General features: G+C 59.5%; 1 protein-coding gene across 3 annotated transcripts in view; it reads left to right on the top strand.

The window, feature by feature from the left end:
- Positions 1 to 12817, top strand: part of MAD1L1 (mitotic arrest deficient 1 like 1) — a 319048-nt gene that overhangs the window by 129494 nt on the left and 176737 nt on the right. For all 3 annotated transcript variants that reach the window (XM_032394014.1, XM_032394012.1, XM_032394013.1), the window contains one exon: positions 22 to 166. In XM_032394014.1, the coding sequence (XP_032249905.1) occupies positions 22 to 166 (145 nt within the window). The remainder of the gene's footprint in view (positions 1 to 21; positions 167 to 12817) is intronic.

Below are 12817 nucleotides of genomic sequence, written 5' to 3'. Positions count from 1 at the left end.
CCTTTCTCCTTTCTCCTGCAGCGCCCGCGGGCTGGAGAAGGCCCTGCAGCAGCTTCAGGAGGAGGTCCGCCAGGTCAGCAGCCAGCTGCTGGAGGAGAGGAAGAAGCGGGAGACGCAGGAGGCCCTGGCGCGGAGACTCCAGAAGCGGGTCCTGCTGCTGACGAAGGTACGGGGCATGGTGGGGGCGCCCAGGCTGGCCCTGCTCGGGAGGCCTGCTGTCCCGGCCAGCAGCCACCAGCCCATCCCTGCCACGTCCAGCTGGAGTGTCTGGTCCCCAGGCACCCATGGTTGACAAGATCGCTTCCCAGCGAAGGGCACTTAACCACAGTGGTTTATGTGGTCGGCCGGTCAGGCTTGTGTGGAGTTGCCTGGTGTCCCCGCCACCCCCCACAGAAGAGCGTCCGCCTCCGTGCATCAAAAGCAGACTCGTGGCGGCTTTCTCAGGCTGTGCTTTTATCCTGGGATGCTCGTGGGGTTCTTGAGTCACAACAGAGACTTCCCCTTTGGGACTCAGAGGGCCCAGGTGTGGGCCCTTCTGGATGGCCGTCCAGTGACCCAGTGCTCCTGGCGAGGGGCAGGGCTGGGGCCTGTGCTGACCTGAGCTCCCTCTTGCAGTCAGGGTCCGTCCTGCCCTGGGTTGTGGGCGGGGGCAGCCTTCTCTTCCTTCAGTGACCTGCGAGCACAGGGTAAACGGTGGCAGGTCTGTGACCCGTGGTTTGGAATGAGAACTGTCTCTGGGGTGCAGATATCCTGGGCAGAATGTTCTTGTTCCCAGCCTCGTGGGTGGGGCCGGGCTCTCTCTAATCGTCCTGTGCCTGACGAGTTTCCGATGTCTGGCTCGACAGAGTCCGCTGGAACACAAATTAAGGTTTTCTGTGGGAGCGTGTTACTTAAACATTCCCTTGAGTGCTGAAGACAGGAAGAGAGAGGCTGATTCTGTCCCTAAACGCTCTCCAGGCACAGATGTGGGGTGTCTAGCTTGCTGGGCAAAGACACCTCTCGTCTGCCCCGAACCCGACACTGTGTGGGCTGAGTGGGCCCATCCCAGGGATCGATGGTCCGCCTGGGGGATGCCAGGAGTTGTTCCTCATGCTCTTGGCCTCTGGGACCTCCTGCTTATGAAGCTTTGAGGGGACAGGTCATATTTCAGCTACGAAAAGCCTGCCATTCCATGGCTTCTCCGGCACATTCCTTGCCGTGTTGTCGCTTAAGAGCCTTGGCATCACTCAGGGCCCTGGGTCCAGGGGCTTCCCACGTCAGGCTTGGCCGACCTCTGCACACAGGCCCCTGGTGCTGCCCCCGGCCTCCTGGCTCTGTAGGTGATCCCTGCGGGGGAGTCATGTGAAATGCCCTCATGCGCCACCCCCATGGCTGAGCTGGGGCCTGAGCGCTCAGTTTGTGGAAGTCGCGTGTGGGATTTGGGGGAGTGGGCACGAAGGTGCTGTCAGTGCTGCTGGCGTGGGTCCAGACCGCAGGCGGTGGGGGGAGGGGGGCAGCGGGAACAAGAGGCAGACGGCACGCCTGCCCCGGAGGGCATGTCCATGGCTTGGATGGAGGGGCTGCGTGTGGCCGGGGCGTGGGACGCCTGTAAGTGGGGCTGAGGCCAGGCTGCAGTCCCTGACGGGGGAGCTCGGGCTTTCCTGCAGAGACGAGCAGGGGCAGCTTCCGCTGTGACCTTGGGGAAGGCGCTCAGTCCCTCTGGGTCCCCGTTTCAGAACAAGCAGGGGTGTCGCGTGCTGAAGCAGCCTCATGGGCCAGCCCGACGGGCTCCCGTGTGGACAGTGCTCACGGGGCATGTGAAAGCCACGGAAGGAGGAGACAGGATGGAGGTCCCCGAGGAATTGAAACCTGGGATCACCGCACCGTCCGGCAAGCCCACCTTGGGCTTTTACCCACAGGAGACGGAATCCGCGTGTGGAACAGGTGTGTGCACCCCATGTTCTCAGGCAGCATTGTTCACAGCAGCCCAGGGGCCTGGCAGCGGGGTGGGGGGGGGCAGAGAAGACAGGGCGTAGGCGCACAGTGGAATATCGCTCAGCTATGAAAAAGAAGGAAATCCTGCCGTTTGTCACAACGTGGGGGGACCTGGAGGGCATTGTGCCAAGTGAAATAAGTCAGAAGCACACATACTGCATGGTTTCCCATGTGGAATCTGAAAACGCTGAAGTCACGGGTGCTGGATTGGTGGTTCCGGGGCAGGGGCTGGGGTGGCGAAATCGGTGGACGTGGTCAGAAGGGACAGCCTTCACTTGTAAGATCCATCACAGAGGGAAAAACACCAGCCACAGATGTGGTGCGTGCCCGCCATACCTGGGAGGCTCCGGGTCACCCCGTGCCGCGACTCGGTGACAGCGCCGTGTGCCGCAGGAACCGTTGAGTCCCCTTCTCAGATCTCCTGTGGGTCACGCAGGTGTGCTCACTGTGTGGCAGGGGAGGGATTCAAGTGCAGAGAAGCAGCTACTGTGCACGGGGCCAGTGGGTCCTGCGTTCGTGCTGAGTGAGTCCCTCTGGGAAGATCTGCCTGTTGGCCGTCAGCCGGTATGAGAAGAACCTTCCTGTCAGCACAGCGCAGCCTCCGTTTCAGTGGGTGTGCGAGCGAGCCCCACACCGGGGGGCCAGCCACTGCGAGCCCTCTCTGTTGGCCGAGGTCACTTGGGTTCTAGTGGTTAGAATCCCCGTGGGAGATGCCTGTCAAACCCACGCCTCGCGACGGGAGCTGGTGGGTGTGACCCCCACCCGCAGACCCTCCGTGGCCCTCCGTGCCCAGACTGCGCCCCACCTTTGTGAGGTTTTGGCCTGGCTGTCTTGTCGGGCATTTTCTGTCCCGCAAGGTGACTGTCTGGGTCCCAAGGCAGGAAATTTCCATTCTCCCTGTCTCAGCAGGTTGGAAGTCGATGGCCCTTCCCGGCCTCATTCCGTCCCCACGCTGACCTGCGGCGCTCACGGGCCTTGCTGAGTTCGGGAGAGAGTGGGTATTGATTGCCTGGCGCTGACTGATGCGTTGACCGTTGCTCGAAGGCACATTCCCGATGGGTCGATAGCAGTCTCCCGCGCCGCCCTGGGTCCGGCTAGCAGGGGCCCGGCTCGCCAGCCAGTGGGGTGATGAAGCCGTTCATCAGGCCTGTCTGTGTGCGCGGGGGTGCCAGGTGCACGCCCACCATGTGTCCACGCTCGCGGTGAGCCCGCGAGCTCCGAGGCCTGTCGGTCAGACACCAGCCGGGCCTGCTCCTGTTCAGGTGCTTCCTCCTCAGGGCGCCTCCAAGGTGGCCGTTCTCGGGGCTCGAGGGAGTTTGGTACTGGTCTTCCCCTGTCCTTGCTGAGGAGGGACCCACCTCCGTGGCGCAGAGCCGTGTGTACAGCGCCCCCGCCCCCGCCGCGGCTCTGCGCCAGGCCGACCGCAGGCCTGCTGGCTGGGCTCTGGGCGCCTGTGTCCCGTCGAGGGCCCTGTTTGTGTGCTTGACATTTCCACGTACAGTGCTTGGAGTGTGCGGTTTTATTTTGAGACCTTATTAAGTGGCTCTAGTCTAAGGGTTTAATTGTTACTGATAGCTGAGAGTATAATCACCTTGGTAAAATACCATGACTATTTTAAGCAATTGAAAATTGGCTTCCGGAACTGGGTGAACACAAACCATTTTCCTATTTGAAATGAGCTATTTCCAGTGTGCCCCTGATATTCCACAGTATGGTTATAGAATTTTGTTATTTATAGAACCTCAGCAGTAAAAGCTAACTTTTAGCAAGAGATTAAAAAAACAAATGAAAGTAGAAGCTTCCCTTAACTCTTCTTTCTATATCCTGTTCCCCATCCCAGATGCCAGAGTGCAGTGGTTTCTGAGAGGAGGACGCAGGTCACAGGTGTCTTACTGACCACCCTGGGGATCAGAGCGCATGGTTTGATAGTGGTGATGTCCCTCCCTTGAAAGATCCCTGAGTGGGGTGGTGGTCCTCATGGGGGGCCGGATGGGTGGAGGTCCCGGTTGGGGGGCAGGCAGGTGGCTTCCTTTGCGTCGGGCATGCCAGGGTGTGGTTGCTGGCCGGCAGAGGATGTGCACCCCGCCCAGCGTCAGTGGGACTGCAGGCTGTTTTTCGGACACCCGCCCCGTGGGCGCCCCTGGGTCTGCGCCAGAACCCTGTGGCTCTGGCTTCAGTCATGCTCTGGTGGGCTGTGGGCGTGCCGCACCGTTGCTTGGGTCCGCTGGTGCTCAGCAGGGTGGGCCCTCCCCGTGCGGGGGTTTACAGGCTGCTTGCCCTTCTCTCCTGGGGTTCTGTCCGTATTCCGACCACAGATCTCTTGCTGGAGCCGTGTGTGCCACAGCTCTGGTCTGCGGCTTGCTTCCCCGCTCTCGTGTCCGTTGACGAGTAGCAGCTCCTAGTGTGAATGCAGACCAGCTTACGGATTCTCTGACCGTTGTCGGCGCTGTCTGAGGCTTCGTGACCTGGATGGACACAGTTGTTGCTACCAAAGTCATGGAGATAGTTAGCTGTTCTCTTCTGACTGCTTTATTGTCTCACCTTTTACGGATTGATGTCTGGGTGTGACAGGTGCTAGGTGTCAGGTTCGTTTCCCCCCAGATGTTAACCTGGATTTGCACTGCTGGTCATCTTGCCACATAGGCAAACACCCAGTCGTTACGTTGTATGCCTCAAACTAATGCTACGTGTCAGTTACACCTCACTTGAAATTCTCAGAAAGATTATTTTTTTCTCTGTTGAACATGCGGTTGGCCCAGCACCATCTATTGAGAGACCAGCCCTTTCCCATGGAGTGTCCCGGGGCCTTTGCCCCCCACCACGGGCTGTTCCTGGGCAGTCCAGCTTCTGGGTTCTCTGTTCAGTTCTGTTGCCTCCTCGTCTGTCTTTTTACCCTGCCACCTTGTCTTCAGTATTGCAGCCTTATGACGCGTCCACCTGTAGCCAGCTTTCACATTGGTTCTTCATTAAGATTCTTTGGCTCATCTTGGTCCTTTGCATATCCTCATACGTTTCAGAATCCCTTTGTCCGTTTACATGAAAAACTCTGCTGGAGTATGGTAAGGATTACAGTGACTTTGTAAATCGGTTTGGGAAGACATGACGTTTGCCCATTATCTTCTGAACGAGAACATCACCTGTTAGATGCATTTTATTAGACATTTTCCCAAGTATTTTCTGTTTCCAGTGCGGTTTTAACGGCCTCTCGGAGGACTCTGACCTCGTGTGCGTGCGTTACTGCTGTGTGGAAATGCAGTCGGGTTTTGGCCCCTGCGCCCGTGCACAGCAGTCTTGCTGAACTCGCTCCTTGGAAACCTCCGGCAGGGCCATGCCTGGCCTCTTCCTCCCCGGCCCTCGTGCCTTTCCTTTCCTTTTTTTCTTTCCGCTCTTCTTGCAGGGACCCCCAGTCGACTGTCAGGCGGAAGTGACTCAGGCTGTGTCCTTGTCTCATGCAGATGGGGAAGCTTCAGTACCTCACCCCCGAGGGTGACTTGTGCTGTTTGTTGTAGATACCGTTTATTGGATTAATGGAATCTCCTATTTGTTTTTTTTTTTTTTTTTTAATTTTTAAGTAATCCCTATGCCCAACGTGGGGCTTGAACTCACAACCCTGAGATCAAGGGCTGCACGCTCCACCGACTGAACCAGCTGGGCGCCCCTATGTGTCGTTTTCTAAAATGCATACCCCATCAGTTTTGATGGGGGTTATTTTTATTATTGTTCTGTTCTGAGTATTCTCTCGAATATTCTGTCTGGATTTGTAAGAGCTGGCCTTCAAGCAAGGTGTCCCATGCTCAGCCACAGTGCAGGCAGATGGGATGCTGGGAAGGGGTAGAAAGACCCCATACTCACTCTCTTTGCTGTCTCGTCCCACTGGTCCTGCTGGAGCGAGGCCTGCATGCTGGGCTCTGCGCCGGGCACTTCTGGGCAGGGCCGCTGCGCAGGCCTGAGCTCCAAACCCAAGGGCGCCTCCCTCTGGGGGACGGAGCGGACTAGTGGGAGCCTGGGACGGCCGCTGTGGCGACTTTGCTGAGCTCTGGAGTCGCTGGGGGAGGAGCCCCAGGGGAGCCTCCGGTGCTGCAGCCTGGTCGCTGGGTTTGGGTTTGTGTGTTGAGTAACTGTAGATCCGTCAGAAGTGGTGACGATGGTGGGACAGGTCCCACGTAGCTTGCCCCCAGCTTCTGCCCTGGAGACCTCTCCCATGATTGTGGTGCAGTATCGAAACCAGGCGTTTGGCATTTGCTGTGCGTGCTCGCGCGCGTGCGGGTGGGGGTCGGGGTGGGGGTGGGGGTGTCGCGCGAGCACGTGTGTACGTGCACGGAAGCGCCGCCGCAGAGACCTTCCCCCATGCTGCCCCGCAAGCACGGCCGCCCCGTTGTCCCTTGCTCCGTTTTCCATCTCTGCTCAGTTTGGCATTTCAACCATATATAAATGGAATGACACAATGTGTGACGTATTAAAATTTTTATGTTTTTAATTTAATAGACTGTGTTTCAGAGCTGTTTTAGGTTTATAGAAAAATCAGGGGCAGGTGCGGACTGCTCGTGTGCCTCTTCCCTGCCTCAGGAATGGTTCTCCCACGAACGCCCTCCTCAGTTGGGCACGTCGGCTCCGCGGCCGTTGGCTGGAGTCCGTGCTCGCCTTAGGGATGGCTCTCAGTGTTGTGCACCGTGTGGGTGGACACGTGCCTGATGTCATGCGTGCGCCCCTGCAGTGTCACCTCCCAGAACGCAGTCCCTGCCCTCAGGTCCCCGTGCCCCTCGTGCTCCCGTCCTCCCTCCCCCACGCCCGGCAGACACTCGTGCTTCCCTGTGCGGAGCGTCATGGGGCTGGAGTCCTGCAGCGTGTGGCCTTTCCAGACGGGCTGCTCTGGTTCCGCCGTGTCTTCTCACGGCTTGATGCCACGCTTCTCTTTAGCCCTGCGCGTGACAGTTGATCTGTGCGCTCATTTAGCGAGGGGCGTCTGGGTGCTTCAGGTCTCGGCAGTTTTGAAGGAAGCTGCCGTACACACTTGTGTGCAGGTTTCTGTGTGGATGCACAACTTCAGCTTACATATCTGCATCGCACGGTAAGAGTATGTTTCGCTTCCTCGAGGAAGCTGGGCCTTCTTCTCCTGAGGCTTTTCACACACAGTGTTTTCTTCCCTATTTGTAGAAGCTCTGTGGGGTGGGGTGGTGCTGTGTTCCTGATGGGCACATCGGACACGGAGCACAGGGAGCCGTGACCTTGAGGCTGGCGCCGCGTGGGCAGGGCCTGGCTCCCTGCCGCCGGCCTCCTGCTGGTGACCTCTGCCCTAGGACGGGTCTCTCCAGTCATTTCCCCTCTGAACGAGCGTGTAACTGGGTGCGTATAAGCCTTCAGGGCACTTGTCTGCTTTTCCCAGGTGACTGTGAGGGTTAACTGAGGTGGCACCTGTGGGGACTAGGGCCATGAGGGGAGGAGCCCTGGGCAGGGAGCAGATTCTGACTGTGCTCCTCGGGTGTCACTCCAGCCGCCCTGTCCCTGGTCACAGGCTCCTCGGTCCTGGCGCCTGAGCTCAGGCGGGTTGCTGACAGCTCAACATCCTGCCCTCTTACCTCCACAAAAAAGCAGATTATGTCCGTTTGTCTCCCAAAAGATCGTAAACGGCAGCTGCTTTTGATCCGCGTCTTCATCTTCTTCCCGCGTCCTTCTTCAGAGCCCACGAGTTTCCTAATCTTATTAAAAGGATTCCTCTTGTATGCCTTCCTTTTTAATGCTGAAAATTCCTGGGCTTAGGTAGCATAGAAGGAAAGGCTGAAAGCGCCCGGCACCTGCTCAGTCTTCTGAGAAGCAGCCGGCCGTCGAAAGCGCCTGGCTTGTGTCTGTCTCCGGGTGCTCTCTCAGGTGCGCTCCCTCTGCCCCCCCCCCCCCCCCCCCCCCGCCCCCAGCGGGGACTCTGATCGCTCCGCACCTGCCCCCACCGCACAAGCTTCACTCTGCACGGTGACCTGTGCTCCATGCGGAGATGGTGAGCGCGGTTTCTCTTGGCCGTGTGTTAAGAGTCTGCAGCCGTCTCGTGGGGGCCGCGGACATGGGCAGGGACGCACCTGGTGTGTGCAGGTGAGTAGGCCTTTAGGTGTGATCTGTTTTCAGTCTTCTGTGTGGGGGGTTCCAGCTGACCTTGTTGGACTGAAGCTGCTGTGGGAGTCACGGCCCTTTCTCAGTAGTAAGGGTCACTAACCCACAGCATGTCCCCACTGTCCTACTCTGGGACCTGTGTTGTCAGGGCTTCCCGTCCACACACAAGCCCTTAGTGATGTCCTGGGGCCCATGGACCTGGCACGTGGTTTGGGGGGCCTTGCCAGGGTGTGCCAGGCTGAATTGGACCAGAGCCCTCCGTCCCTGTGACTTGAGATGAGGAGGCTGAGGAGCTTGACCGTGACCAGGCTGGGGGCTGTTCTGCCCACCCTGAGGCCCACCCTTCCTGGTGCACCCTGGCCTTCTCTGCTGTCCCCCTTCTCTCTGTCCCGATGCCCAGCCCGTCCTCTCCACGCAAGACTTTAGTAGCTCCCACCGGGTGCCCTGGAGCTCTGGGCCTTTGGTGTAGATGGATTTTGCAGGGCTGTGGGTGGTTTCTCCGTAGGCCGAGAGAAGTGCTGACGAGACCGGGGCTGACATTACAGACACCCCATGTGGCCAGGCAGAGGGCTGAGTGTGCCCCTCATCACACCCACCTCCTCCACGTTAGAGATGAGAGTGCTGCAGACCAGAGAAGTTGAGTAATCGCGGTGACTCTGCACTGTCCCTCCGGAAAGCACGAGTAGGTCCTTTAGGGCGTAGCTCCTCCATGTGCCTACAAATCAGGTAGGATCTTGTGGAAATGCAGCGTTTGAGTAAGTGGCCCTGGGCAGGGCCCAAGATCCTGCCTGTCTTTCTGGCCCCCAGGCGGTACCTGGGTTGCGGGTCAGCGAACAGTGTTGAATAGCAGAGTCCAGTCCGTTTCAGAGCGAGTGTAAGGGGACGTGTGACGGGCCAGGCGCAGGGGCGTGCCACAGCAGAGAGCACGCACACCACGGTGACACGTTTCTATTGGCATGGTACCCGGTGCCGGTGGCCGGTCCTTGGTGTTGCTGATGAGGTCTCTGCAGGTGTCTGCAGGCCCCCCACCGTCCACATCCAGTCCTGGCCCTTGTCGCACCCTGCTCTCCTCCAGTGACCGCGGCCCTGTCCTCTCTGCATCCCCTCCACCTCCCAGAGGAGCACCCTGCCTGCTGTGTTCATTTGTTTATCCCTCCGGGTGCCTGTCTTACTGTCCCCACACCTGCACCCTGCAGTCCTGCCAAGGCTGGTGGCTCCTGAGGGGCGGGGTCTGCATTGCCCTTCTTCCTCCTCCCGCCTTCATCCCCAAGCCTCGCACCCAGCTACTGGGGAGCCCCAGGAGCTGGGCTCAGAACTCGGCAGCAGTCTGCAGAGTGGAGTTGGTGGCTCTTCTGTGACTTGGGACTCAGAGCCCCTGCAGCACCATGGGGAGGGCCTGGGCACTGAGTCACAGCCTTTAAATTCAGGCTCAGATTCAGACCTTGCTTCTTCCTTACTTCATATGCCTCCTTTCACTTTTGCCTGATCCCCGAGAAAAGCCTGGAGGAGGCTAGCGTACGTGGTTTCTAATTTAACGTTTGTCCTGCTTAGCCCTGCGGCCCTCCTCCTTCCAAAGATAGGCAGGATCCTCTCGGCTTTAAAATTTAATTTTCAGGTGTTAATATATTGTCTTTTCAGGTTACCTTTCTAGGCTGACATTTCTCTTAGATCCATTGAGGTAACAAAGTGCACCTGTTCTGTTACGGGAGCACGCCATTTGCCGAGGCATCAGAAAGCCAGTCTTGTCCCCAGGGTCACTGCAGTCCCCACCGAGGGGGGCAGCAGGAACTGGGTCGAGGCGGCAGAAACAGTCCTAGAGAGGAAAGCAATGTTAGGAAATGTAATGAAATCGAAAGAATGCCTTTTGTCCCTCCCCGATTCGAAGATGTTTATTAAGATGGGGTTTGGGATGGTGTGGAGGGGTGGCACCCTGGACCTCCCTCCATCCATCCGCAGGCCTCGGGGTCTGTGCCAGTGCTTCTGCCCTGGTTCTCTGGCTCTCCACCTCCCCGGCTGCTTGGCTCACTTGTCCTCTTTGTCTCTCCTGAGAGGGAAGGGCCTTTTCTGTCTTGTTCACCAGCAGTTTGCTGTTAGGAGCCTGTGGTAGGTAAGGGGCAGTGTCCCACCTCTGTTCCCCGTCTCCTGTCCCCGCTCGCTGCCTTTGCCCATGAGCGGCCCCCTCCCGCCTTCCTTCGGGCACTGGTGCTGTGCCCTGTGTGAGCAAGGGCTTGCTGCCTCGGCTGGAGGGCTCCCGAGACAGGCAGCCCCTGCGCCACCCCATCTGCCCGCCGCCGGGTGGGTGTTTGGGGCCGTCAGAAGCACTTGCAGCGAGATCGTGGATACAGACATGTCTGTATTGACTGTTAGGACTTAAACTTAGCAACTGGGAAAATGGTGTCTTTCCCGCTAACAGTGAAAGTTAAAAGAATGGCAGCTCCCAGTGGCAGAGGACAAGAAGATGAGCAGTAACGGGAGCTGATTCCCAGGGTGGGGTGGGGGCTGTGCCCCAGGAGTGTGGGGCTTGGACATGCATCCTCTTCCTCCAGGTCCTGGGACTGGCCCATGTGGGGTGCCTTGGTTTTAGCCTGGTCCTCGCTGCCCCCACCCCGTCCTCCGGAGCACACCTGCAGGCCACGCCCTGTCCTGTCCCCTGTCTCCCCCACCAGCACAAGCCTGAGGCCCCCGGGCCACCTGGGGCTCTTCACTGTTTTCTGGACTTACGGACTGTGTGCCCTTTGAAAAAGGTTTGCCAACGCATGGAATGTTCACTTGAAAAGCATGCATGTGACCCGCGGTCAGTGATGAAATGCTAAGTAATTGAATCTGAGTACGTTTACTTGGGAGGTATTTATAAAACTTGGTGTGAGTAGGATCTCCCATTTTCCCCACCCCTGGGTTGTCCTGTGCACGCCCTGGGTCACGGGCTCCCTGCATGGAGGTGACCACGGCCCCACCTGAGGGGTCCCCGACTGTGGAGGAGATGGGCCTCGGCCATCAGACAGGCCTGGCGGCCTCCTGGTTGCTGACATCGCTTATGCTGTTCTCAAAGGGGAAGCAGACGGCGTCCTCTCCGATGTCCCCGCATGCTGTCCATCTCCGCATATCCTCACTGTGACCCTTCCTCCTCTGAGGTTGGCCCTTCCGGGGTCACAGCCTGCTGGCCGCCGGCTCGGGCACATGCCGGCATGGACGGCGCTCAGGGCTGGCGGGGCAGGGACGGTGTGTTCACTGCCCGTGGCTTGATTTCTTAGACGCCTCTGTGCCAGCAGGTGAAACCTCAGCCCCCGGGTCCTTCGACACCATCGTAACGGAGGGTTTCTCCGGTCACACTTGTTTGTGAGCCCTGCGCGCTCTCCTGGCCACGTCACCATGCCCGCCCGCTTGCTCGGGCTCTGAGCAGTCCCACGGCACGGGGACTAGGGGCCAGTGCTGTCTTCATTGGCACATTTAATATTTTGTTTGTGGGGCATTTTTGCTTGAATATTGAATTTCTAAACTGCAGCGTTAACGTGTTCTCTGTCTTGCTTCCTGGGGTCCTGGGGTGAGTGCCTCTCTCCTCACCAGCATCCAGGCCGCCAGGGCCCGAGGCACTTGCAGCCCAGCGGGGCTCCTGGTGGAGAAACCTGAGTGTCCTCACTGGGAAACAGGCTGCAGTCCCCCAGGGTGGGCCTGGCTGGAGGGGGAGGTGGAGGCCGAGCGGGGAGCAGGGGGAGGGGTCGGGCCTGCCCACCTAGCCCTGGTGGCCAGAGGGGCCGGGAGTGCCACCGGCAGACCCGGGAGGACTCCCGCGTCTTCTTTCACACTTTACAATCCCCTCCCATCCTGTGAAGATCTGCGTCCTTTTAACTCGGTTTTGAAGAGATCCCGGCCTTGGAGTAACCTGGCCCTGAGTGGAGACGGAGCTGCAGGTGACGATGGCCGCGGCTCAGAGCGTGGTTCCCCGCCGGGCATCTCTCCAGTGCCGCTGCTACAGTAGCCGCGTGTCCTGCCGCTGGACCTGCCCCCAGGCCGTTCCTGCTGAGGGGTTCAGGGGCGCCCAGATGCCCTTGACCTCTGCTGGCTGCCCTTGGCCGGGGGCTGCTTGGCGGTAGGCCTGCTGGGACCGCGTCTGCGTTCTGGGTGCTCCCAGGCAGCTTCCTGTTGCTGGCCTTTGCCCCCTGACTTGTCCTCCATGTCCCTGCCCAGAGAGGGGGCCCTGGACGGTGCCTCTGCCCTCGGCGTGGGGGAGGGGGCCGGCCCTTCCCCAGCCTCAGCTCCGCTGTTCCCTTTCCCAGTGCGAGTGGCCTCCAGGGGCCCCAGGGAGGCCAGGCACTCAGCATTCCTGGGGACTGTCTCCCAGCACAGGCAGTTCCCGGCTTGCTGAGCTTACCGCAGGCTGTAGCAGAGTCAAAGGCTGCAGCAGCATTTGGGGTGTTCAGGGAGGCAGGCGCGACTTGCAGCCGTGACTTGTCCTGAAGGAGAGCCTGTGGCGCCCGTCTCCTGCACGCTGCACCGGGACTCCTCCTTCCTGGCCGGCGGGGCTGCTCCTTTCTCCTCCTCCTCTCTCCAGCAGCTGGAGGCCCTCTGGGTCTGTGCGCAACTCTGGCCCCTGGCTGCCCCGGGTGGGTGGGCGCCCAAAGGTCGCAGCCCTGGCTGTGTCAGGGAGGGGCTCAGCACCTGGGCTGGGGGCCGGCAGCTCGGCTCCCGATGTCTCCATTCTGGGGGAAGAGCCTGGGACTGAGACTCGGAGAACCCCAGCTGGCAC

The sequence above is a fragment of the Phoca vitulina genome, unplaced genomic scaffold (genome assembly GCF_004348235.1).
Source record: "Phoca vitulina isolate PV1807 unplaced genomic scaffold, GSC_HSeal_1.0 scaffold79, whole genome shotgun sequence".
NCBI lineage: Eukaryota > Metazoa > Chordata > Mammalia > Carnivora > Phocidae > Phoca > Phoca vitulina.
Note: the sequence above shows the minus strand (reverse complement) of the source record. Positions and strands in the feature narration are given on the sequence as shown.